Source organism: Natrix helvetica, assembly GCF_964273705.1.
Source record: "Natrix helvetica genome assembly, chromosome: Z".
NCBI classification, from domain to species: domain Eukaryota; kingdom Metazoa; phylum Chordata; class Lepidosauria; order Squamata; family Natricidae; genus Natrix; species Natrix helvetica.
In genome coordinates this window covers 62621460-62648677 of record NC_138554.1, presented here as the reverse complement: position 1 = coordinate 62648677, position 27218 = coordinate 62621460, and the positions used below count along the sequence as shown (strand labels likewise).

At 36.9% G+C, this 27218-nt stretch overlaps 1 protein-coding gene across 2 annotated transcripts; it reads right to left on the bottom strand.

The window, feature by feature from the left end:
* Positions 1 to 2111: 2111 nt before the first annotated feature.
* NR4A3 (nuclear receptor subfamily 4 group A member 3) lies at positions 2112 to 27218 on the bottom strand. 2 transcript variants are annotated; one of them, XM_081970838.1, is made up of 8 exons: positions 26841 to 27218; positions 23817 to 23987; positions 21272 to 22179; positions 16849 to 16978; positions 15642 to 15814; positions 13240 to 13439; positions 11466 to 11644; positions 2112 to 3615 (listed from the first exon to the last, which is right to left on the bottom strand). In XM_081970838.1, exons 3-8 carry the CDS (start codon positions 22175 to 22177, stop codon positions 3353 to 3355), a joined length of 1851 nt encoding a protein of 616 aa, XP_081826964.1. In that variant the 5' UTR covers positions 22178 to 22179; positions 23817 to 23987; positions 26841 to 27218; the 3' UTR covers positions 2112 to 3352. The 2 variants fall into 2 exon arrangements, with proteins under 2 accessions (XP_081826964.1, XP_081826965.1); XM_081970839.1 differs by lacking the exon at positions 26841 to 27218 and having other exon boundaries at positions 23817 to 24174.

Below are 27218 nucleotides of genomic sequence, written 5' to 3'. Positions count from 1 at the left end.
AAAGTCTGCACTTATGTAGCTTATCAGGATAGCCCCCCCCCCCCCGCAAAAAAATTAGCCATGAGATATTCCTTGAGCCTATTTAGATTAAGGCCTAAAATAAAATACCAACCACATTATCATTTAGTCTTATAGAAGAAACCAGTCATGCTTCAACAAAGAAAAGGCCCATATCGCTTCTATATTGGATACTGTCAATTACTATGAGAGGTGAAGAGCTAGGGGCTAATAAGCATCAATCTAAAAGTAACTTTATAAAAAAAAGTTGCATGACAACAGTGTTTTTTTTTCTTTATAGGTTTAGTAGTAACCATAGCCAGAGAAAGGATATTGGTTCTACTTTTCACTTTTCTAAACAAACATTGCACTTATCAACATTCATTTTTAAACATCTTGCTACCAATTTTTCAGGATTCCAAATATGATCTTACTTTTAATATGGGAGTATGTTCATTTTTAGTGTTTTATACTATTAATAGTTCATATGAAATGTTAATATGATTAAACATATTCTACACATATGATGCCTCTGGGGAAAATGCCACTGATATTTCTTATTTTAACTTAGTGTACAAGTGCATTTCTTTCAATCCTGCAGATTGAAGCTCACACTCTCTTTTATATATGCATTCAATGCTGTTTGAAAAGCAGAGAAACTTTTGAACCATATTCATAATCTCTTATTTTTTAAAAAAGTACTAATTGGAAAGCTGTAAAATGCTTGATTTTTAGACTAAGAGACAAAGCACTTTCAAATGGTGAACATTAAAAGATAATTAATCAGCTTTCTTTCTTTCCATGCTTTATCAGTAACAATAAAAGCACAAACATTTTTATTAATTAAAAAAATAGAAGATTCCATCATTAAGAGGGATGATTCCCATAATGACTTTAAAAAATCTACGAAAGACTGAAACTGGTTACAGAAATATCACAAGGTATTCTAAAATTGTGCAACTACACAGTTAAAAAACTTCTTTTCCATAAAGAGCATCTATAGCAGTGGTTCCCACAGTTGGGCAATTTGATTTTTAATGAAGGCAATTTCAACCTTGTTTAAACCAAGTTAATGGCCTTTTAGGCTTCCTCCACTTGAGTAGAATTCACTTTTTGAGCAAAGTAAGAATTATATGTCACGGGGGTGGGGTAGGAGGAGGGGGGGATTAGGATGTTAAAGATACTTAGATGGGGCATGGCCAAAAAAAAGATTGGGAACCACTGATCTAGAGAAAACACTTTGGAACAACAAGGTACTTTTCTTTCGAAACCTAACTTTGTGATAAACTATGAATCTTCATTCTGCTACAGTAGATGATGGCAAGAATATGAATGAAACATAAACATATTGTATGTCAAAATGCCTATTAATTCTAGGAAGATAATTATTATACCTTCTGCACAATTGACAAAAAATGTGCATGCCTTTTGAAATTTAGTGGGGTTATGTACATAATATGTACAAAAATTCAAATAATAAATAAAACATGTCTTGAGGGTTAGCAAGTATGATCAACCTGCAAGAAAAATCAGGGTCCTCTGATATTTAATTCTGCTACTGTGTTTACACATAAATCATATGTCAATACAAAAAAGCAATACATTTTTAAATATTACCTGCAGGTAAATTAAAAATGCTAGGTACAGCATAATGATTAGAAGCTGTTTTTGTTACTGACATTATCTGGATAAAAGAATAACATTTCCCCAAAGGAATACTTTGAAACAAATTTAATGAGAAAATATCAGGCAACCTTTTGAGAACCAGACAATAGCTTGATATCTAGCTTATCCTAGTTGCAGCTATTAGGCAGTTATTTTGGTACCTGAATGTATAATTTAATTTCCTTACAAACAGCATAGTTAAAAAAGACAAAATTATTGTAGACTTTTTAAAGCTAACAAAAATACAGGGTTATCAGAGCAACATTCAAAAAGTGATCTTTTTCTGTAGCAAAATGAGTAGACTTGATACAGTGCATATAAATCCTTTTTTGTTGAAAGAACAAAAATGTTTAAATATTAAAGTTAGTGAAACATGAACAAATATTTAAATATCAAAGTGCTAAATTTTACTGCCTTAAAAGTCACTGCAAATACATGGTAAGATCAGGTTTACTTGTGCAAGACATACTACATATTTAATTGGTTAACAGAAAGATCACATACATGTGTATGTGCATGAGACTATCCAAATCCATTATATAACTGAGTTGTTGTGAGTACACTATTTCATCCTCCTTGTAACAGGCTCCCATGAGCTGGCAGTCATTGCAATAAATAGAGGTAAATCTTTACAATATGTCATGCATACAAATATTTATACAAAATAAAGACACTGTGCAACAAATTATTTCATATTAATATGGCATTAACAGTAAACATACAAAAAAGGAAAGTACATACACGGAATGTTTAAAATGCAGCTCAATAAACCCTTCATAGCATTTACATTCAGTCTATTTCTACAAAAAATTTCATCCAAATTGTCTTGAATCTATTACTAACTAATTCACTAAGCTCAGTTCTAGCCTTACTATGTCCATGCTAATACTGCCTACTTCAGATGTCCTCCATTGCTATTGACTTATTCATCCAAGGAATAAGCGTATGCTCTTTGCTTAATGCCTTGCTGTCAACATATACTCACTGATCTAAAATTTGAAGAATTTTATCTTAGAAATTAGTGCATGTAATAAAGCCAGTTTCTTCCATTTTCTTTTCTTTCACCTCTCGTTTGGATTAAACTATATTACAGCTCATAAACAAAACTCAGCAAAGATAGCACCTTAAAATTGCACTTGAACATAATAGCTAACAGCCATTGTCATTTTACTATATTTTCTTTATGAAATCATGGATGAATGTTATTAAGGGGAAAGGAGAAAGAAAGAGAGAGAGAGAATAATTTATGTGAAGACAATGCAGTCTGGTATGAATATGATAAAGATATAAATTAATAAAATATATGATATTGAAATCAGTTATTAGTCTTGTTTTCAAACACATTGCAGTGACAAATTTCTATCCACCACATAAGAACAGATGCTATGGAAATAGCTTTTATTCAGTTAATATTAATATTTTTTTCTGGCTAGAATAGCATCATTAAAAAGTGCCATTAAAAAAACAAACCTGCATTTAATCTTCCTCTTCTATAATTCCCATCTCCAAGACTGTAAATTATATCTTAGACCTCAGTTTGCAAAGACATATATTGGGAAAAGTCCATATATATTATTAGGGCTGGAATTACTTCTTTCCTCATTTAACAAAAGCAGCATTGTTATAAGTCAATTCTGGTATTTTTGCCTGCTCTGATAGGTAGTTGCCTTTCACAAGGGAAACTTGACTTTCAGAATGGTAAGGTGTCCAAAAATAGCTTGTCAATAATGGAAGGAGGTGGCACTAAATCTTCCAATTTCAGGTAAAAGATCCGCTGCAGTCCTAGCGTGCAGACGGCACGCAAGTCAGTGAGGACACCAAGAACTTTAGATTCTGCAGACTCAATGAGTTGTCTTTTGCTCTGACAGTTGAAGGCCAAGTGATCTTTCAAGCTGCCCATGATTTTGTTGCATAGCTCATGCACTTTCTTTGGTTCTTTTAATCCATGACGGTCTGCAAAGCAATAGCAGACAAAGAATTCAATACCCACATTATGGGAATGAGTGTGTTAGTGATTAATTATATATATAAAAAGAAGTACTAATGTAACTGTTCTGTAACCCAGTATGTGAACATGAATTGAAGTTATGTACTGTATGTCCCAATCCAGTGAAAATTACAATGCCAGTTGATCCCAATCTTACAGTTACAATCAAGCATAGTACTTTATTTTCTAATTAGAAATTAAAATAGTTATATGAACAAGTATTCTAAATGGTGCATACCCTTACATTTCACAGAAGTTATTTTTCCCCACGATTTGAGGCCTGAGCTGCCATAGAAGATGTTTTGGTAATTTCCTAGCTTCCCTATACAGTGGTTGTGGATGCTCAATATCTATGGCAACCATTATTTATTCAGTGAATTCAAGGGGAGATCAATATCCATTGCTAGCTGCATCAGTGCAAAGCCTGGAATTCCAGCAGGAATTTGCAGATACTCTTAAGAAAATCAGACAATCTTTTTTATTTGGGTTTCTTTGTAGTTTTTCCAGCTTATTTACTTTTTAAATGGGTTAGAAATTAAAATATTGTTAAAGTTAGCTATTTTACACTTAAAATAAATGCTTATGTTATTTGTAAAGTGCTGAAACATATGATGCTGTTTATGTAAAGATAATCCTAAAGCATGTACACTATTTCCCAATATTCCACTTCTATTAGATGTCTTAGCAAGAGGAGAAAGTTTGAAATTTTTTTGATAACAAAATGTAAGGGCAGATTAGTTTACAATGCTATCAGCCAGGCCAAATCTCTATCTAATCCAGCATTATTTGTATGACAAAGACCATCCTGATAGAAAGCAAAAATAATTGTATATATAACTCTCCTTTGTAGTTACTTTTAATTTTACAAGTAACTGGCATTCAGAAGTATATTACATCTGAACATTTAGCCTTTTTACTGTATAATTCCTAAACTCACAGAACTATATTTCCCAGATGCATTTTAAATGAGATGTTGCTTTGTTTGCTATAGTCTTAAGAGGGAGAAAAACAGCTCAATGTGCAATCTGAAAGTTCATTCCCGAACTTCCAGCTTGCGCATTGGGTTGTTTTTCCCCCTCTGGAGGCTTCAGCGCACGCATGTGCGCTGGATCTGACAGGGCAATGCCTAGCGTGCCCTAACAAATGACTCTGCATGCTACCTGTGGCACCTGTGCCATAGGTTTGCCATCATGGGTATAAGGTCTCCGGCATTGGGTAGGGGCTTGACTTAGAAGACCTCCAAGGTCTTTTCTAGCCCTATGATTCTATGATATCAGAAAATGAATTCACAGTCATTTTCTTTGATTTATTTGTTTAGCATATTGAATATCATACATGGACTAGCAATATATAGTAATATTTCACCTAGATTAGCAAAACACGAAACACAATAAAATATAAATGTTAAAAAGATCTATGTTCAAATACCAATGTATATGCCATCTAATCACTAAAGCACAGCATCATTTATATTTTAAAAAAATAGATACTGGATTGGTATATGCCCTCAGCTTACAGTGGGTCATGATGTGATCTACAGTTTAACGTGGGACCCCACAATCATACTCAGGGGAGGATACTATGCCTCATTTATACAGAGAGGCCTACTGTGAGGTATGAATCCTATTCAAGATTTTCCATTGCTGAACTTCTGGTTCCGGCTGTGGTACGCGACGGGCAAGCTTTGCTCGCCCCGCGCACTCCTGGTGGGCTCCCCTTTGATTGGGGGGGCACAGAACACCTTGGAGGGGCTCCTGCCGAGGGGGCGGCATAGCGGGGGACCCCCTGTGTCGGCGGCGGCTGGGGGGGCTCCCCGCATCGCCCTAGGCATCGGGAGGCAAGAGGGGAGGCGCTGCGGCGTCTTCGCGTTGAGGCAGCTGGACAAACTGAAGATTTGAAGGACGCAGTTGCAATGCGGTGAGATGGAGATTCCCCCCGTTCCCCTTTCATGAGTGAAGGAAAATAAAAAGACTGTCAGCCTTTTGAAAAAACTTGTTCAACCTGTTCCTGGGAAGTGTGACCGGAGGGAGGGGGATTTCCCCCCCCCCCTTGGACAAGCGGCTTTAAACTGTTCTGCTCTCTGCCCCCAGAGGAGGAGGAGGGGGGGAGCCTGGAATGAAATCACGCTCATAGCAAATGCAGATTTTCTTTTACTGTAATTGTAAAAATGAGGTGATGATCTGTTTCCTTCTGAAAACTTTGAAAACTCTTGGTTTGTTGCTCTCTGATCCCGGAGCTGGCAGGGCAAGATGGCACACTTTCGTCGTCTTCATGTACTTTGAAATTTGACTCCACCTACAGAAACTGCTGGCATCTGTCTTTGTCTCCGTGACACTCAGAGAAATCTCTTGTTACATTTCACCCTGGACTTGGAACAAAGGATTTTATTGCTTTATTGCCTGGAACTAGAATTGAGAAAAGGTCCTTATCTGGGAGCCGCTTCCTGCCTCGCGATCTCTCTTGGCTATCCACCTTCCCAATTGTTTCCTCTCTGTATTGACATTGTCATCTCTGAGCTTTGCTTACTACAATGCCACCGAAAAGACCACCACCGGGGAAAGTGGGTTTTGCTGGCTCCGCCCCAGCATCTTCAAAGTCCAGCCCCTGTGGACAACAGACACTAACTTCTTTGTTCCAGCCTAAGCCCCTTGAGATGGACTTTCAACAGATGTTTCAACAACTCTTAAAGGGGCAGGAGGACTTTAAAAATCAATTGAAAGAAATGAACGAGCAGCTCAGAGAGAACCAAGACCGGGTGATCCAAAATTCACGGAGACTGGAGCTTTTGGAGGAGGGGACGGCTGAGATGAGGAGGGAGGTGAAGGGGGTGCAGAAAGGAAACCAAGAACTTGAGAACCACCAGATAAAAGTGGAATTTGAAAGGATGTCTTTTTTTCTTAGATTTCAAAATGTAATTGAGGCTGATGATGAAGATCTGAGGGATATTATGACAAATTTATTGGCTGAATATATTAAAAAAGACAGACAACAGATGGGATGGGACATGGACCTGGTCTATAGAGTAAATTCAGCATATGCCAGAACACACAATGTTCCAAGGGAGGTACACATTAAATTTCTCAGAAAGGCCACAAGAGATGAGATTCTGAGTGCACAAAGGGGGCAAGCACTAAAATACAAGGATAGAGAAATAGCCATTCTGAAACAAATCCCAAAGAAAGTTAGAGATAAAAGAAAAAACTATTCGCTTCTAGCGAAGAAATTATACCAGAAAGGGGTGTGGTTTAGATGGCTTATGCCAGAAGGTATGCTAATATTCTGGGAGGACATGAGAGTTAGAATCAACACAACTATGGAGGCTGAGGCCTTCATGGAAAAAAATAAAGTCCTCCTAGATAAATTTGATGATACTATACGGGACATACAGGACACGGGAGGTGCCGGAGCTCTGCTGGAGGGGGGAGAAGAGGCAACATTGAGAAAACTCAGATCACAAAAATGAATTAGAAAATCTGTTTGATATAAAATGATTGAAATTGTTTGAAGATAAAAGTTTATGCTGACAAAATACTACTAAGTAGCAACAATCTAATGTATTAATAAATGAATGTTATGAGAATGGGGGGGAGGGCCATTTCCTGCATAATGTAACTGTCAAAATTTGTAATTTTACCCATTACCCCTTTCCTTGATTATTATTTTTTAAAACTAATAAAATTTTGTTTAAAAAAAAAGATTTTCCATTGCTGATGTGGTAGTTCAAAGCCTGGAATCTTTTTTTGGGGGGTGTCATTTATATGCCTAAGCGTTCAGCGACCTATTTGGCTTTCCACTGGGAATTGATGTTTTGCAAATGCCGGGGGGGGGGGGGATTTCCTGGATTTGAATCTTCCTCAGTTAAATGAGGAAGGTCGGATCCACCATTAGGAGTTGTTCATAATTTTTCTGTATTCTTTCACTAGCACATCTGCTTTAAAGCTGGTGGCACTATTTAGCTGAAGACAGGAAGCCAGCAAGTTGGAATGGTTTTAATACATTTGCTTATAATACTCATGGGGTTGTTGAGTCTGGTGCATAACTTACTAGTATGCTAAGCCATGCGGTGGCACAATATTCTGCTGTGCAGTTGACCAACCCTAGTAGAGATTCTCAGTCATCCAGGTCATGGTTGTCCCAAAGGTGCTTTTTCAGGAGGCAAACAGACTTTTCTTTAAAAAAAAAAAAGAAAACACAAGAAAGTTTGGTTGCCTCCTGAAAAAGCACTTTTGAGATTACCAACCCTAGGATGCTGATGACCTGAGGGTGGCAGCTGAAGTTTCCCATTTAGTTCCACATAATTTCTGGAGTACATTGCTCCAGGTATTGATTTTTGCCACCATATTCCCTAGGTTTTTCTTGTAGGAGAGTCCGGTCCAATGTTATTCCAAAGTACCTTAGATGGGGATCACAGGGGAGTAAGTTGTTTAAATAAACCTTCAGGGCTTCATAAGCTGGTTTGTTGTTAAGGTGGAAGCACATCATTGGAATCCTGCTTCAATATAGCTGCTAGGCTTAGCACCTGGTCTACACTACTTTGGTCTTGTCAGAAGCCAGCTTGTTCTACAGGCAGATATTATGGGACTTATTCTGTTTATAATTAATAGTTCCAGGAGTTTGTAACAAAAGGATTATTGGGTGGTAGCTTTCAACTCTGTCTTCTGGTTTGCCAAGTTTTAGAAGTGATATTATTTTAGTTTTTTTTTTTAAATTCTGGTGCGAGGTAGCCATTGGAAACTACATCTGAAAGGAATTTACTGATCCAATTCTCTGTGTGTCTCCTGGAGTTTACCAGGAATTCTGGATGAATGCCATTGAAGCTTGGTGCTTTACCACAGTTCAGACCGTCAATGGTAGCATCAATTTCCTTTATAGAGAAGGGGTTGGTGTACTCAGAAAACGTTCAGCCTTTTTGCCAAAAAGTTGAAAGCGCTTTTTTGATGAGAGTGGAGTGTCCTTTCACACTTGGAGTTTTGGAGAGAAGTACAACTCGAGAGACCATTTGGCCAAGAGTTACCTTGGGTGTTTGTCAGGTGGGTTGTCTAGCTCCACCCAGTTTCCTTAATAATCTCCTGCTGAATTTGCTGAAATTTAGTGATTCTGTATATTGTTCCCACTTCTTACACTGAGCTGCATCCAAGCCTTGAAAGAGATTGTCAGCGATCTCTGAATCACCACTCTGTAGGAAGATTTGATAGAGTCCTTCAATCTCTTCATTCCATTCTGGGATGTATACTCTTTTAAATTGTCGAGGTATATGTTTTTTTCGCTGAGGCAATTATTGTCTTCATGAATTTATGATAGTGCTGACTACTTGGTGGAATATAGTTTTATCAAGATTTTTAGCAAATGTGTGCTAGTTGGCTTTTTGAAAGTTCCATCAGATCTAGAGGTATATGATTGTGTTGTCTGTGCGGGAATATATCCATTACTTTCTTGTTTATGGAGATTGGCTGCGACTTTGCGTCTTTTGTGAAGACACATATGTTTGGATGGTTTTGCAGTTCAATGTCATTGATTTAAATATGCCTTTAGTGACAAAAATAAGTTGGACTTTGCTTCAGTCCAGTTGGACAATTGTTCGCCATTGTCATCAGTGAAAAAGTATTAATTTGATGGCTACCAAAGTCACTTGGGTGAATTGTTGGATGCAGTTTGATATTCAAGACATGCTGTGGCCATGCTGTCAGAGGTGGTTTATAAATGTTCACTAAATGTTCACTACTGTTAGATTGCCTACTTTGAAAACTACTTCATTGATATTATTGTTTGTAGTAGTAGACAATAAGGAGGCATTCGCTACATTCCTTCCGGCATATGTAGCAACACCATAGTCATTGTGGCAAATGTCTCCCAATAGGTTGTAGTCATGAATCTTGCCTCTTTTGAGTTGCTATTCTTCATTTTCTATGTGTGTTTTTTGGAGGATGGCCAATAAAAGTTTGGAAACATGTTGGCTCTTGGTTTTGCTGAGCCCCCCAACATTGATTTGGCAAATTCATATAATATTACCAATCTTTCTTATCATTTGGGTCTGAAAAGGTTCATTTTTTTGTTTTTGTTGCCATATATTTTGAAAGTCAGGATAATCTACAGACAAGTCTGGCTGCCAGCAGTTGCTACTTCGTTTAGTTCACAATGGTGAACTACAAGGAGGCAAATTCACAAGGTGCACTACAAGGTGGCAAATTCACACCTTCACACATGAAATGCAACCTCAGGATTCTTTTGTGGTGAAGTTAAATTAGTACCAGTGGTGTCTTTTGAGAGGGCAAGGAAAAGTGATCAGACTCATATCAGGAGTATTGCAGTTGAAGTGCCACCCCTTTTCTACATGCATTCCAATGTGCAATATCCTTGATGGGTATAAAACTAATATGTTTATATTACTCTGTGTGTGTGAGAGAGATATATGTATGTATGTATGTATGTATATGTATATGTATTTGTGTTACAACCCCTGGTATGCCCAAATATGGGAGGGAACTCACTGCTACCCCTTTCTGTCCTTCGGCTCACTGCAGGAGACCATCCAGGCAGAAAACAATATTTTTAATGTTGCCTTTGTTATGTTTGTGTTGTATTTGTGCTGATAAATAAATAAAGGGAGACTAGTATAGATCTGTTTCAAGCTATTTAGCTCACATTAGCTAGCCTTACTGGTTCGAATCCCAGTAAGGGTATGGCTAGCTGATGAGAGCTAAGTAGCTTGAAATAGATCTATACTAGTCTCCCTTTATTTATTTATCAGCACAAATACAACACACACACACAAACACACACACACACACACATAAATATGGGCAAAATATTTACAAGTCTTATTTAAATGCAGATTTCTAGAAATATTTTCCTTTGAGGATATGCAGACTTAAGGCTTAAGCTATTCCTATCATAGGCTCATACTGGCTTGATTCTAAGCATCTGAAAAAATGATCTGAATGATTTGCTTTTATATAAGTCTGTGCGTATGTGTGTGTGTTACACACACACACGTATAAAATAAATGTATATCACCCACTTCAGGGGTGAAATACTCTGAAGTCTGCTACCGGTTTGTTTCGTGAGAACCAAAAATGCTTTAAAAAGTTTTTTAAAAGTTCTGACTATTAACTGTGTCGTGTGATCGTTGGAACTGTTTTAAAACTTTTTTTAGCATTTTTTTTACTACCTATTTGGACGAACCGGTAGCATTTCACCACTGTCCCACTTGCCAAATATGCCTGTATAGCAAACAAACCAAAAAGAAATGAAATGAACACTGTATTCAAAACATTAAATACATGGAAAATGATAAAAATAAGAACACACAATAAAGTAAAAACATATTGTACCACATGATCACAAGACCACAAATCATATTGTATAGTCATATTAGTTAAGGATTTCTGACACCCTGGCCAAATTCCTGAGAGAAAACTAGGTCCCCAGGACCTTCTTAAAGACTGTCAGAGGGATGGTCCTAAAGATAACTAAAGCCTTGTACCAGCAGTAGCTCAGGCTGAGGATACGCAATAGAATATTTCACCAGGTACAATATTGTATTAATGGTGTCGTGACATCCTGGAAAATGTAGCAACATGAATTCAGTTGAATCTTTAATATAAATTGTACACTTCATATTGCAATTCTGATTATTGAAAAGATGTAATGTATTTTAATGTAATTTTATATTAAAATTCATTGAATTATATTGCAGGCATAGTCTTTTTGAAATTTATTAAAAATGTATAAAGGTGGAAATTTACTCCATCTTACATACAGTAGAATATAAACATCCAAAGAACAAATTTATTTTGAATTTTAAAAAAATACTAACCTGTAATCATACTTAGAGCTGACAAACATGCTAAGGCTGGGATGTCAAGGTTGAGGCTTTGTAAATTTAAAGAAAAATCTTTAATTGAGTCAAGCCACTCCCCAAATCCACGAAGGCACTGAAGTCGATGAAGTACAAGCCCTTTGCAGAAAACAAGCTTGTCTTCACTAATGTCAGATCTTCAATGAAAAAAAGAAAAAGAAAAGATATTCTATAAATACAGCTAACTTTCAGTATATATCCTGCTGCATAATACACATTCTCTAATTACTACCCATAGACCCATACATGTTTTTCATTTTGAAATATGCTACATTTGGGGCATATAAAGCAAGCTGATCTCACACCCAATTTATTAGGATAGTCACTGAACATAATTGTAGCTATTTAGGTTGAAAATTTGAGTGCTCTTCTACCTATGCTGGTAGATGAACAGAGGGAGATAAAAGAAAATGAAATATGAATTTAAATGGATCTGAAACTTCAGCCAGTCACTTACGTTGATAGTTACAAATGTATTCCTGGATAGTATCATTTCAGATAGATAAGCCACATATTTTAATGTTCTTCCATGAAATCAAATCCTTACAACAAAATATTTAGTATTTTATAATAATTTAATAATATTAATAACAACAACGATTATCTCCCAGATGATTAGGTGTTTTTACAATCAATGAATCAAGTCAGCCAGTTAGTGAGTGGGCTAAATAATATTATTCCTGTTCTTCTGCCCAAGGGTACTCAAAGTAACTAACAGTAAAATTGGAAAACAGAGAATCTAATAAAAGGAATTAAAATTAAAATTCCAAAAACATGTTGAAGAGGCAGGCTTTGACTATTGTGAAAGCCTAAAGAGAAAGAAAACACTTTCTTATATGTCCAGTGAATGGATCTCTAAAAGCCACAAGTAAGTCTCCCAAATATCCAAATAGATTCATATTGAGATAAATGTTATAACTTCTTATATCACCAAGCTATTTTAAATACCAAATTGTACCCAGAAAATGACAAAGAGCCAGTGCAGGTCTTTCAACAGAGTTCTTTATAGTACTCTGTATCATTTAGCAGCTTTAGTGCTGCATTTGATATTCATTTAACCACTGAAATATTCCTTAGCACAGCATTATTTCATTGATCAAATTGGGATGAAACTATGGTATCAGGAAGTATTGCACATCCAACCACTTTAGGAACCATTGCAACTGGCCTACCAAACATAATCATTCAAAGGCTGCACCATACCATTTGGAAATCCAGAAGTATTGGATAGAGGGTAGAGGAGTGCTCCATTTTGTTCTTTCTGGGGAAGTGCAAGCTTATACAGACTCTTACCAGAGTTCTAATATCACTATAACTACTTTTTAAATTTTATTACTGTTTAAAGTTGTTTTTTAAAGCTTCCAAAGAGTTCAAGAGAATGAACAGAATCATACTACCTATAGCCAGGTCTCAACATAAGTATATAAGGCAATGTTTCAGCAAATGTTCTCATTTCAATGAAAGATGAATGAAAGATTTGATTATTAGTTTTACTATATAATCTAATCCATGTGTAAACTAGCCCAACAATGTGTTTGATTATTGTTCCAGAATTCTGCTTCATCCAGTCCTACTTGCCTAAATATCCTAACAAGAAGAAAAACAGCAGCTTATTTATATAAATAAGCTGGGTTGCAAGTTATCAATCCATAAAACAAATATTTTGTTTTTAATGTTTTATTCAAGCAGATTATAAAATAATCAGTTTTCCACTATTGAATCTCAGATGTACCTTATGGATAGTCGTAATATAAAAAGTTCCAAAAAAGCTGATTCTATGAGTAAAGTTTGATCCTCTTTAGGGAGATCAGTAAATCCTGGGATTTTTTCTGCCCAGTCTCTAGATATTTCAATGGAGGCAGTGAGAAGATCGTAGAATTGTTGTACATGCTCTGCATCTGTACCTGCAGAAGTTTGTTCCGTAGAACAGTACTAGAAGAAAAGCAATTAAAAATAGAAATGAAAAAAAAAAACTTTTCCCCCCTCCAGATAGACATAGGTCAGCCCTGAATGATAAGAAAGTATTATAAGTAGTGAAGTCTATACCTGGAATTTATGAATAACTACTTAACACAAAGATACAGAGGAAGATCTAAGCAATTCTTATATCATCTTTCAAAAACGGCTAACTCTCCTTTTGGTAACTTAACCACGCAACCACTATTTCTTCCTGGAATAAATCTATTCTTGTGGATAACATGTTTTTCCAGATAAAATGCTGATGAAGGGCTCTCCAGTTTAAATTTCTATTTATAATTCATTTGTAGATATCAATCTGTCTTGAAGAATAATTTAGAGGGTTTTTATGCACCTGTGAACGTACTTCTATATGACTGTGTCAATAACCTTGTATCCAATTTCTTTTTTTTTTCTTTCTTATGACAAAATACATTTATTTCAGATGGCCTGTATGTCTTCATGAATCTCAAATGCAGCAACTAATAACAAGAAGCTGAAATGGGAAAGTACACGCTATGCTATTATAATCACAAAGTGATACAAGACATTGAAACACAAAGAAAATACGGACAGCAATATGCTTTTTTCAGCAGCAATCTTGTATTGCATAAAATATACCATTTCAGTTTTCCAGATAAAAGAAACTTTTACTGCTTACTTGGGTAATATTACCACCAGCCACCTCATTTTTTACAAGTCTATGCAATTTATGTCATATATAGCTTTCCACTGTACTATTGTGAACTTGCAATCAGTCCTGTTTAAAAATTAACACCATACAGCCAAATTAGACATTGTATGCATAGGATTACAAGCAGCATCTTATCAGTAGTCATAGTCTTGATGGGAAAAAAGGGGAACCAAAATAAAACAGGCCCCAACCCAGCAAAGTCAACCAGTGGATACTATGTCTGACAGTTTTAAAATTTGTTGAGTTTAATGAACTAGAAAGACTAAATTTTCCCAATTTATTTCCTAGTATATATCACTCACTAAAATAATCAAAGTAGTCCCAGTCTTTGTGAGACCCCCAGCAGAAATGAATATGGATGATTAGCAAATTCCAATTGTATTTGGAGATATCAGGCCACCCCCTTTTTAAGCACTTTGTATGGTTGATCAAGACATTTTTCCGGGACTTCTAGACAAAAAGGAAATTTTTTAAAAATAATAATCTTGTGAATGCATTTTCCTTTAAGCAGAAACAGACATAAACTTTATTCAAGAAAGAATTAATAAAAATATTAAAAACTAGGGCCAGTCCTCACATTGCCAATTTAGCAAACCATTGCATTCATCATGGCCTTTCCATGATCTCTGCTCAGAGAGAATATTTTTAGGCAGGGGTGTGATGATACACATAGAACTTTTCTACTGTTCTAGTCACTTGGTTGCATCAGAATGCACAAGTGGGTACATGATGCTATAAATTGTCTTAGTTCAGGAACATTGCCCAATAGAATCCTCCTAGATCACTTTCAAGAATTGACAGTTTGGGACACTTTGGGATAGAAGTGTTGGTTACACTTCGATATCAGCAGGTATTTCCAGTCAATGGTCATGAGGACAGTGCTCAAGCCCCTGAAACATTACATTCAGAGGAAACCTGTAGCAAAACTCATTCTCTGGTTTAAAAGGAGGTGTCATCTAAATGCCCAGCAATATCCCCTTGTAGGCAAATTGGATGGGTTCAATTACAGCTCTTATGAGAAAACCAAATCTTCTCTCCAAATCTAGTAGCTTGATTTTATTTAGTTTAAGCCTCTATATAAAATAAGTAGGTGTAATATCTCTTTAGTTTTGACTTAACTAATTACTGGAAGCTCAAAGACAGAAAATCATGCACTTTTTTTCTCTATTGAAGTTAATGAATTTCTGTACATAGGAATATTTGGAAAATATTGAAATACTTCTTGGAATTATGTTTTACTGACTGCTTTGCTGTCCTGAATAAAACTATTGATTCACCTGAGTTTCAAATATCTGTTCATACTTGGAACAGTTTTTATATCTGGAACCTGGGACAATTACCTCATTACTTTCAGCAGGCTTTCAATGTAATTTAAGTATTTAAATCACTATTGTTATTGCAAAGAGATTATTGTTAATATAATTGTATAACTTAAACGCCAGAATATTAGTTAAATAATTTTATTCGGATAACATGAAACCTACTCTGGAGTAATCAAGTTCCTGGGGTGCAGAATCAGATAGGGCTTGCGCAAGAGCATTCATCATACTGATTGGAGGAGATGGAGGGGAGGGCTGAACAGGTTCTTGCTGCAAAGGACTCTTTGGTTTTGAAGGTAGCCGGCCTCTTCTTCCTTTCAAACTGTCAGTACGGACAACTAGTCAAGAAGCAAAAACAAAAACACAACCAAGCTTGAAAGGGACCATGAAAAATTTCTACAAGGAACCCAATAGAGTTAACAGTGCATAATCACTTTCAAATAATAAAATCAAACAACAAAAGTGTTTATCTTTTTATACATTCATATTATTATTAACAGGTTTCACTTCATTTATATAAATGGATGTTATTGGGGAAAGAATCCATAGCAACAATTTAACGTCATTCATCTTAAGTGTAAGTATAAGTTGTTCATAATAGAAGGTTTCCATACACCCCCATAAGTTAGAAAGATCCTAAGACATTTGCAATTAAAATATAATATTTGAGCTTATGTACAGTGATATTGAACACATATGACTACATAGTTGTTGGAGCAAGATAGTTATAGTTTTTTTCCAGGGGTAGTTTGCATTAATGATTTTAATTAACTATAATGCTAAGTAATAAAAAACTCAGTTGACGCCTTAAAACATCAACAGATATACATTCTGAGTTATTGCAGGGTATGTATGATAAAATATAATTTAAAAAATATACATAAATAAAATACACTTTAATAATAAATACTTTCCTAATAATACATTGAAACTGCAGAAAGATTCAAAAAGAGTGTTTTAATAATTATTAATAATAATTAGTATCTGATTTTATGCATACAGATCAGTCACCTTAAATTTACTAAAATTTTAATTAAATGCAGTTCAGAACACTGCAAATTTTTATTTTACAAATGAAATGTAATAATTTCCTTCCTGTGTCTAAAGATTTAAAACAAGCATCGTGTGAAATCTTGGAAATGCTTCCTTTAAAAGTTAAGCCTGAGTCCTTAGATTCTTTGAAGAATCTATTTATTATTTGGAATGAAGATGTTACAACTTAATATGCTTTCCAACTCATGTACAAATCACATAGAAATAGGGCATTCACCATTATTTCTAAAATTCACCGTTAAAATAAGAAAGCCATGCCTTTTAAAAGCAACCTGTTTGGTACTAACAATATGTGAGCTAATATTGGTGAATGCTTTACCTTCTTTTACCATACCAACACTGAGACACTTCTGAAATCGGCAGTACTGACATCTGTTCCGACGACGCTTATCTACTAGGCAGTTTTTATTGGCCAGGCAAACATATTTTGCATTTTTCTGAACTGTTCTCTAAAAAAATGCAATGGAAGGAAGATCATCTAAATGAACTGAGACCTTAACAACTGTTTTTTATATACCAGAATTAAAATGCAATTGTACACTTCTTATAAATTAATTAATTCCCTAAAACAGTTTCCTTGAGGAAAAAAACCCCCAATACATTAGTGTTAGTTACTGGCAGTAAAATTTAGCATCATGGCTCAAAAGCTAATAGACAACCTGTAGATAATAAAATAATGTATAAAGTTATCAGGTTGTCATGTTATACCTTTGGGGATTAAATTAATTTTAAATATTCTATTGAGAATAATTTTCTATTTGGTTCATATTGGTGAATACTGATCTTACTAAAGTAAATAAAGTAAAGTAATAAAACATTTGAATACTGATTTCTTTATATCTATGTTGGTATACAAAATAAGTTAATTCAATAAGAAACAAGATATCAAACAAAGCTAAATATAGAAATTAAATAATAAATTATATAAAGATATCTTTATAGTATGTCTTATTATCATAAACTTACCAAAAAAGAAGGAATATGGTCAATTATTTTAATGATGTAGCTAAATTCAATTTTCTTAATATTATTAATGGGGTTTTAAAATGAATTTGTTTATTTGTTTACTCTTTAAATGTATTAGTTTACGCAAAACAACCTTTCTCAAGTGCCTATTTATCTATGAATCTAAATTATAAGTTAACTGTAAATAGATAATGTTTAGGCAGCTGTATATTTTAAGATAGATGTAATATTTGGCAAGCATTTATTACTAAATCTACTGATTTTTTTTTCATATGTTAGAAAAACAACTACTGTGTCATCATCCTTAATTTGAAGCTGTATTATTTCTACAATTGTTTGTGATTAAAAAACTGCAGAAAATGCATTTTTCAAATCTGAAAACTTACATGTTTCTCAGACACTAAGCATATAATTTGCAAAACAAACCTTATTAACATTTATTAAAATTAGATATTTGAAAAACTATTTAATGAATTTTTCAGTGTATGTGTGCTTGTGTATGAGTATGTATGTATGTATGTATGTAAGTATGTATGTATGTATGTATGTGTATACATACAAACACATACACAGAGAGATACTTAAAGCAGACCTTAAGAACCCATAATAACAGTAGTTATTAGTTAACAGGGTTATCCTTTAAGCCTGTTAAAGCAGACTTATAGTTACCCTCATATCGAGTTTGGATGTTAAATTTAAGGTTATTTTGTTTTTAAAAGTGAAATTAAGAAATTATGTGCATTCATGCTATAGTCTTTTTATGCATTTTTATCACAAAACTAATAACATGATCAAAAATATCATTAAAACACATTCAGAAATACCACAATCCACAAGAGTATTGCTTTACAGCTCTAAAACATACATTCATGGAACTTCAAAGCTGGAGCTCAACATACATTTTTTCAGAAATAACTCTCATTATAAAATAGTGTATCAATCAGGATAAACTAATATAGAATCTTGTTTTGTATCCTCAAAAATTGCCAAACATTTTGCCATAGGGTAAGACAAACAGCATGATTACTAAGGAGATGATAAATGTCTATATAAGTTGACATTTATTATAAAAAATTAGGAATCAATAACTTTCCTTGGAGAATTCATACCTATTTTATTTAGTATCAAATATCATTTGAGGATTTGTCTCGATTTTCATATCCATTTTAGTAACACAACAATAAACTGCCTTTTATGGTTACAGATTAATCACAAAATGACTTTTTTTAAAAAAATTAAAGACTTATTGTGGAATTTCTTTAGCTTTAGTCTCCTATTTTGAAGGTCAGAATAAAGCAGCACCAAGTTATTTATTAAAAAGCAACAGTAGTTTATATTTGTAAGCTTCTTTGGATACAATTCTTCATATGCCTTCTTGTGAATAAACTCCATTTATTCAATTATACTTATTTCTAGATGATATAAATATGATACTGGTGCTCTGGTATCCTAAGCAACTTGCTAAGTAAGCAATTCTTTTAACCATAATCTTGTAAAGAGTTAAAGTATTACATTTTAATACCAAAAAACTCTATGTTGCTACACATTTCTTGGAGAAAGTTGGGAAATACAGGTTATAAAAAGAATAAATGAATATGGATGACAATAATAGTAGTATACATGTTGATTAATGTAGATTTTGAAAAGGGAAATCAAATTAAAGAATTTAAAATTACGTCCTCTTCCCTCCCTGCAAATTTTCTTTCTTTTTTCTTGTCTTCCTTTATTATCAGTAATTAAATAGTTAGGTTCCTAGGGGAGGGTTTATTCTTGTTTAAAATATAATGAATACTGATAGTACTAAATGCATGAATATGAATAGCTACGAGCAATGAAAGAATACTGATGAATTACAAGGACATATATGTCCAATAGTGCCCATGGGGTCTGCAAAGCTGTAAACACAATATGGACTGCTACATCTTAAATAAACTGTGATCTCTCAAGAACTGGTAGTGTGTTTGACTGTTTGACTAAGATGTGTAGAGAAATCACAAACTCATTCAAAAATTAATCTCATTTATTTCTGCATACACATTTATGTATTTATTGATAAAATATGTACCGTGTTTCCCCGAAAATACGACAGGGTCTTATATTTTTTTGACCCACAAAATATGGCCTTGGGCTTATTAAAGGGGAGGGTTTACTGTTTTTGGGTTGCCAGGCGGTTGCTCCCTTGCGACCAGGCTCCTGAAGAGCCGGGCACAGCCTCAGGGTCGAATGGCTGTGTTGCGCTGTCGCAGCAGCAACACAGCAGCCATGAGGTGACAATGCTCGTGAGCAGCCGCCCGGCAACCCCCCTTTCCAGCCGGGCACAGCGTCACTGACCGACCTAGCGGTACCCAGAAGGCACCAAACAACGCAAGTGCCTGTTCGACACCCTCCACCTCCTGCTGCTTGGCGCCTTCGGAATGCCCCTAGGTGAGTGAATGGGGCTCTGTGTGGCTGGAGAGGGGGGGTGCGCGAGCGGCTTTTCTGCTCCCTGCTCACGTGACTCGCAAGCTCACAATGCCCTTGGCTAACTCTACAGTATCTGCAGAGCCAGGGCATTTCTGCTGCTGGCACCACCCGCTGTTTGAGGTTTTTTTTGCGGCTTTCAAAGCACAGAGGACAGATGCCGCTCTGGAAGTATGCTCTATGGTAGCGTACAACCATAGAGCGTACTCCCAGAACAGTATCCTACCTCCGTGCTTTGGAAGCCGCAACGGAGGTCAGATGCCGCTCTGGGAGTATGCTCTATGGTTGTACGCTCTGCAGCCCACAACCATAGAGCATACTCCCAGAGTGGCATCCATTCTCCGTGCTTTGAAAGCCACACACACAAAAAAAACCCCAAGCGGCAGGTGGCGCCAGCAACAGAGATGCCCTGGCTCTGCAGATACTGTAGAGTTAGCCAAGGGCATTGTGAGCCTGCGAGTCGTGCGAGCGGGGAGCAGAAAAGCCACTCACGCAATCCCCCTCTCCAGCCATGCAGAGCCCCATTCACTCACCTAGGGGCATTCCGAAAGCACCGAGCTGCGGAAGGCGCAGGGTGGCGAACAGGCACTCGCTTTGCTTGGTGCCTTCTGGGTACTGCTAGGTCGGTCAGCGGCACTGTGCTCGGCTGGAAAGGGGGGCTGCCAGGTGGCTGCTCGCGAGTGTTGTCACCTCATGGTTGCTGTGTTGTTGCTGCGACAGCACAACACAGCCATTTGACCCTGAGACTGCCCGGTTCTTCAGGAGTCTGGTCGCAAGAGAGTAGCTGCCCAGCAACCCCCCCCTTCAGCTGGGCACAGCGCTGCTGACTGACCTAGCAGTACCCCAAAAGCACCAAGCAACGCAAGCCCCTTTGCCCACCACCTCGTTCCTGCGGCTTGACGCCTTCAGGATACTGCTAGGCCGGTGAGCGGTGCTCTGCCTAGCCGGAGGGGGGTGGTGTTGTCCAGGGCCTTATTTTCAGGGGAGGGCTAATATTTTTACCCACTTGAAATATGTGGCAAGGCTTTAGTTTCAGGACAGGTCGTATTTTCGGGGAAACACGGTATGCTGCCCCTCTCTCTCCTAAGCTATAAGATCAGATATTAGCATATGAAGATTAGAATGGAATGGAATGGAATGAAATGGAATGGAATAGAATAGAGTAGAATAGAATAGAATAATAGAATAGAATAAACAGAGTTGGAAGGGACCTTGTAGGTCATCTAGTCCAACTCCTCTGCTCAAGCAGAAGACCCTATACCATTTCTGACAGATGGCTGTCCAGTCTCTTTTTGAAAGCTTCCAGAAATTCTTACCTTGAAGAAGCCTTTGCATCCCTCACAAGTCCGAACACCATAATGCTGGCAAGCCGCATTGTCCCCACACACAGCACAAGTTCCTTCTCCTGCTGAAGAACTTCTGCTAGATGGAGAAGGAAGGCCGCTGCTGCTACCGCTGCTCTCACCTAGAAGGTTGGAAGTGGCTGTATTGAGGCCCAGTGGTGTAAAAGCTAAAGAGGCTGCTCTCTTGGACATAGGGTGCCCATATGGGTGATTTTCCATAGCTGCTTGACTAGCACTAGGCCTATTTGATCCGATGGGTAGGCTCAAGCCAGTGGTATCATAGCACATGTGGCCACCTGCAATAGGTATATGGGGTGGTGAATGCTTGAAATGGAAAAGTGGAAAGCGGCCAGGTACGGTTTTCATAGAGGCAGTGTCTACCAGGTGGCATGGGGCCATGCAAGTCTGTGCTGGTGAAAGAGAATGTGAGGGTGATTCATCCCAGGTCTGTTGGGGTGTGAAACCAGGGGTTGAAGGTGTAGAGGGTGGGGACTGCTTGAAGTACATGGAGGTGCTGGCCATGCTTTCATCCACCGTTAGAGAAAGTGAAGGGTGATAACTGTGCATCCGATTGTCTTCCATCTTGATGAGGGGTCTCTGGCTTGCAGAGGAAGGTGATGAAGAAGAGGAGACAGATTGCATTTGGTATAGGCAGGAGGGCTTCAGTTCATAACCTCCAGAATAACCTTCCATAAAGGTACTGAAACTGGGCAGAGAGGTGGTAGCAGTGGCACTGATCTCAGCACTACTTAATTCCATGGTCAGCTTTGTGTAGTCAGGGTTCATGATCTCAGGACTGTACTCAGAAGCATAAGAAGTTTGAGCAGCATAACTTGAGCAAGAGGCTGAAGGGCTGTATTGGGCTTGCATACAGGGCATATCTGCAAAAGTAAAAATAGTGTTCCATTAACAATATTTGCACTCATGGGGATTATGACAAGTTTTGTACCTTGGAAAATATTTCTTGGTCAGAAATATTGGTCACACAGTATCACTTTAATTCAGCAGGGCAGTAACCAACAATTAACAATTCGACTTACTGGACAATAATTAAGATGCTGAATTAGGACTGAGAGAATTGGGTTCCACTCCATCCTCAGCCCATGGAAACTTTGGTTCAGTTAATCTCAATTCAGTTTATTTAACACAGTTATTTTGGAGATAAAAATTAAGGGAGATTCCTATGTACTCTCTATATATTGTTACCTTATGAGAAGGTAAAGCAGGGATATTAAGAAAATAAAGTTGCAGCAGCAATAACACAATAATGCTGCACTATAATCCACAGTGAAATGTGTGTAGTGAAAAAGGCCATAGTTAATAGGTTTGCATGCTTTCTGTAACATTAAAAAATGTTCTATGTAGGGAGATTGTCACATTAATAGCAACCTATTTGTGTTGCAACACTGAATTACAAAGAAAAGGATAACAAATATATCTGGTTTCAGAAGAATATACCCAAAAAATTTCAAGTCCAACATTGGAACAAATTGGATTTGTGTTTTTCCCCCAATATTAAAAGAAAACACACTGAAACTGAAAGAAATTGTAGCTTTTTGAATGTTTTCATTTACTTTATATATTATGGAGAGTCACATTAAAAGGAAAGGAAACGGAAGGGGTAAAAAATATACCTCAAATAAAGATCAGAAAATTCTGCATTTTCCAAAGTTGCTACTTGGATCCATATGCTATTTTAAAAATATTTCATTGGCAGAGATTTTCTATTCCAATAAATAAACTGTAATCAGAGCAACATACCAGTAGGAATTAGATCCCTCAAAATAATATATGATTTTTCATTTACTTTTTCTTTATTTCTTAAAGAAATGAAATTAAGTATTTTGAGATAAAAGAGAATTAAAGATCTGCTCTAAAAATCCAAAGTTCAATTTGAGCTGTTATGGGATTATATAGAACTTGCAAAGAAAAGGGCAAAATATATATAGCATATTTATGAAATATGACAGAACATTTAGACAAAGTATAGACTAGTCTATTTTGAAAAACAAATATGCTTACATACTAATTTCTATTTGTAATATAAAAAAAATGAAACAAAAACATTCATATAGAAACTGCTTAATATTATCACATTTTAACTAATAGCAATTGCAAAAAAGTACTAAATTATTTCAAATTTGTCTATTCAAAAACTGAATGAAAAATAATGTTTGATATTTAAAATTGTATTTTATAGGAAGTTCATAGCATTTCTAATGTTAATTAGGTAACAGTATGGTTTAACAAAAAATTAAATATTATAACCTGACATTTGGTTGAGAAATTGTTCTCAAGAAAAAAATTATTTTTGACCTAAAGGAAGATAATCTCATCTCCAAAATTTTAACATCTATTTCTGAATATCATAGAAAATGTTTCAGAGAAAATAATGCTTTTAAAAATTGCCTTTCCAAAGCAATTAGTTCATTTATGAATTCAGCTTTGCAAGACATCATTAGTGGGAAGGAAGGAAGCAACTGCCTGACTAGGGATAAATGCAAATAATGCTTTTTACCTGGAGAGTGGCTTGCTTGCTGAATGATGGGTGTAGCTGACAGGATGGTGGCTGAGGCTGCTCCTGCTGCTGGAGCAAGCGTAGGTGGTGGTGGTGGTGGTGGTGGTCCCTCCTCAACAGTGTTGTGTCTGGAGCCAGGGCTCACGAGAGAGGGTTTTTCCGACCTGGGTTCTGAGAGAAAGAGAGACACACACGGAGAGAGAAACAGAGAAAGAGAGACAAAGAGAGAGAGAGAAGAAAGAGAGAGAGAGACAGACACACAGAGAGAGACAAAGAGAGAGAGAGAAAAGAGAGAGAGAGAGAGACAGAGGGGCGGGGAAGAAAGAGAGACAGACAGACAGACAGACAGAGAGTTGGTTCCTACTCTTTAGAAATCATTTAACATAATCTCCAAAGCTCCTGAACAGTTTGGATTCCCAAGACCTAAACAAATAGATATCGGAAACAGCAGCTGAAGAAATTTAACTTTCCCTTAATCTCTGAATCGGATGAAAGACCAAATTCAAATGTACATTTAGAAGCAGAGTCTTCAAATGTGTGTCCCTAGAAATTTAACAACTGTCCCTACATGAAATCATGGGATTAATCTGAAGCAGCCAAAACAAGTATCATTAGATCACAAGGCAAATTTCCTCTAGTCACTGCTTGAAGAATTCACACATCTCTTTCCATTTTCCTCCCCCATAAATAAAAGTGTTTAACTCTACAATTAAGTTGACTTCCAGAAACAAAAACCTGGGAAAGGCACTGCTCCAAATACACTGTGAGCTGCACAGACTAATGCTGATGCATGTACATAAAACTATCTTGGCATATAGTTTGGTCCTAAATCCTATTGAGTTGAACAACTAATAGGGTCAGCTCAAAGTTAACAGTAGACAGGACAGATTGGTTAACTTGCCCATAGTTTTTCTCACAATAGTAAGATAAGAAAAGAATTGCTTCAGTAGGTTCATAGTGGGCAGCAGCTTTTTGCTTCTGAAAACTGGATCTTCACATTTTCATGCACAATTTTCACTATACCAAAGGAAACAAAGAGAAAAATGGATCATTCCGAGAATATCTCCTTACTTCTCTGCATTAACCATTGATGATCTTATGCTCTGATAATGAAGAGCAAGGACAGGTGACTATATTTGATAGTCTCCTTTCAGATATAAATCACCAATCCTTTTGGCAAATCATTTCAGTCCAGCAACCTCTGTTGTGTAGAAATACCACCTAAAATGCTAAATGACCCTCTTCTCAAGTTCCATCTTATTGAAGGTGCTTTGAGAAATGCTCTGAACCTCATCCTCACACCCTTCCTATAATTGTGAATCAGTTGGGGACTGCATCTCTTAATAATTTTAATTTTGTTCATCATCAAAGAAGAAAGTTCTGACTCCTCATCCATGAGTTTGCTCAACTATTTCAATAGATGCTTCAATAGGTGCTTTCCCTAAAATAGTAACATTGCGCCATCTATTCCATTAGCTTACAATTCCAGAATGTTTGTATTTGACACAGACAGCAAAATATTAATCATCACAATCTTTGTAATTTCTTTGCACTCCCAAACTATTTTTTCTATTTTTGTAATTCCCTTAGAAAAATGTATAACCCTTAGGAACCAATTAACCCAATGTATTTTCTGACAGTTTATCATACTAACAGAAAAAGGAATGATCTTTTTCTGATGAAGTTTGTTAAAAGAATGGAACGTAGGAGACATCAATACAAAAGAAAAATCACAAAATTACCATTCCCTCCTCTTTTAAAGTGGTATTAAGACCATGGATAATGTAATTGGAAGCCTTATAATTTATTATATCATGTCAATATATAGCTAATAATAATAGCTATAATTCCCCTGCAATTTCATAGTTTAATTTTAAGGAGGTGCAAAATTTTAAATCATGACTGGGCAGAGACTCACTTTTGGTAATGGTCATGAATACTTATTTCAAAGTAACTTTCAAGGTTCAGAAGTGGTGTCAAACAGGTGTTCTGAGATTATTGTTTCCTCTTTCCTCTCAAATGATTTCCCCTTAGAACAGCATATCTCTCTAGCTATACACCTGTAGAAGAAGCAATACTAGGGTTCAAACAATCTTCCAAACAGTAAGGTTACTTCCTTTTTCCAACTGTATTTAAGAATGAAGCAGATATTCTCTGCATCTCCAGATATTTCACTCAGCTTCTAGGATTCAGCCCGCTATAAAGAGGCATTGAGGATCAACATAAGGGAATCTCCCCACGCGCTTCGTTTAGTAAAATGTCATCTTCCAGCACAGTTATCAAAAAAGGGGTAGGAATGCAGCGACTTTCACCGCTTGATCGGATAAGAAAAGTTTGGAATAATCTCGGCGCCGCCTTCATGGCTCCTCTCAATCTTTTTTACGCGTGCGAGCTCCTGGTGCGCTAGTCGCTGAAAGGGGTTAAGGATGGAGCCAGGAGCAGGAGCAAATCTGTTGACTTCCTTCTTCCCCTTCCACGAGCAAAAAAACCCCCAGCAACTTCCACGGACAACTCCTTCAACAAGCATTGCTTTCTTCTCCAGACTACCCTATTGTCTTTTGTCAGTCTCTCTCCCTAAACCTGTCTCACCCTTTGGCCGAAACCACGCTCTCTCCACAAAAACTCTCAGCAAAAGGGCAAAAGCACATATTTCTCTGAAAGGACGCTGATCTCCGGTAGCTCCGGACGAGGACAAATTGCTGCCATTCATCACGGCGGCGTGGGCAAGCCCTCTAGCATCATTCCCATGACAACTGCAAGCCGCGGAGAAGAAAAGCGACGCCGGCCGAGAGCAAGCGAAAGAGCACTCCTCCCCCATTCCGTCGAAGCTTACCGAAATCTCACACCTTAAGACAGTAGCTCCAACTTCTGGGCTCGGTTCTGACTCTTCTACTCTTTTACCAAGCACTGCTGCGGAAAGGCAGAGGCTCTGGTCCCATGCCCACATTTACCTTGATCGAAAGTATCCAAACTTTATTCAAGTATCGCCCCTCCCCTCCAGCATCCCATTCATAGTATACCTACTCGGTTTCTGTGGTGGTTCCGTCTTTACATGTAGTTTGCCAAACGCTTTATTCCCTCAAAACGACAGCCAGCGAGCGCTGTCCCGAGACGTTGTTGAGAAAAAAAGCGCAAGGCTTCGAGGACGCTCCAGCCCTGGAGAATGAGTTTTCCTGAGGCATTGAAGAGAAGGAAAGAGAAATGAAAAAAAGAGGGAAGGTGGTTAGAAGTAGTAGAGAATAGCCGCGTCTCTTGCTAGTTGCTGCGGTAAGAGCTTGGATCTTTGAGAGCCCAAGCAGGCGCAATGTGTCTTTGTTTATATACACCAGCTAGCTCCGGAGGGCTCACAGCCGCCCTCGTAGATTCTAAGAGAGAACTGGAGGGAGGGAGCGAGGAAAGGAG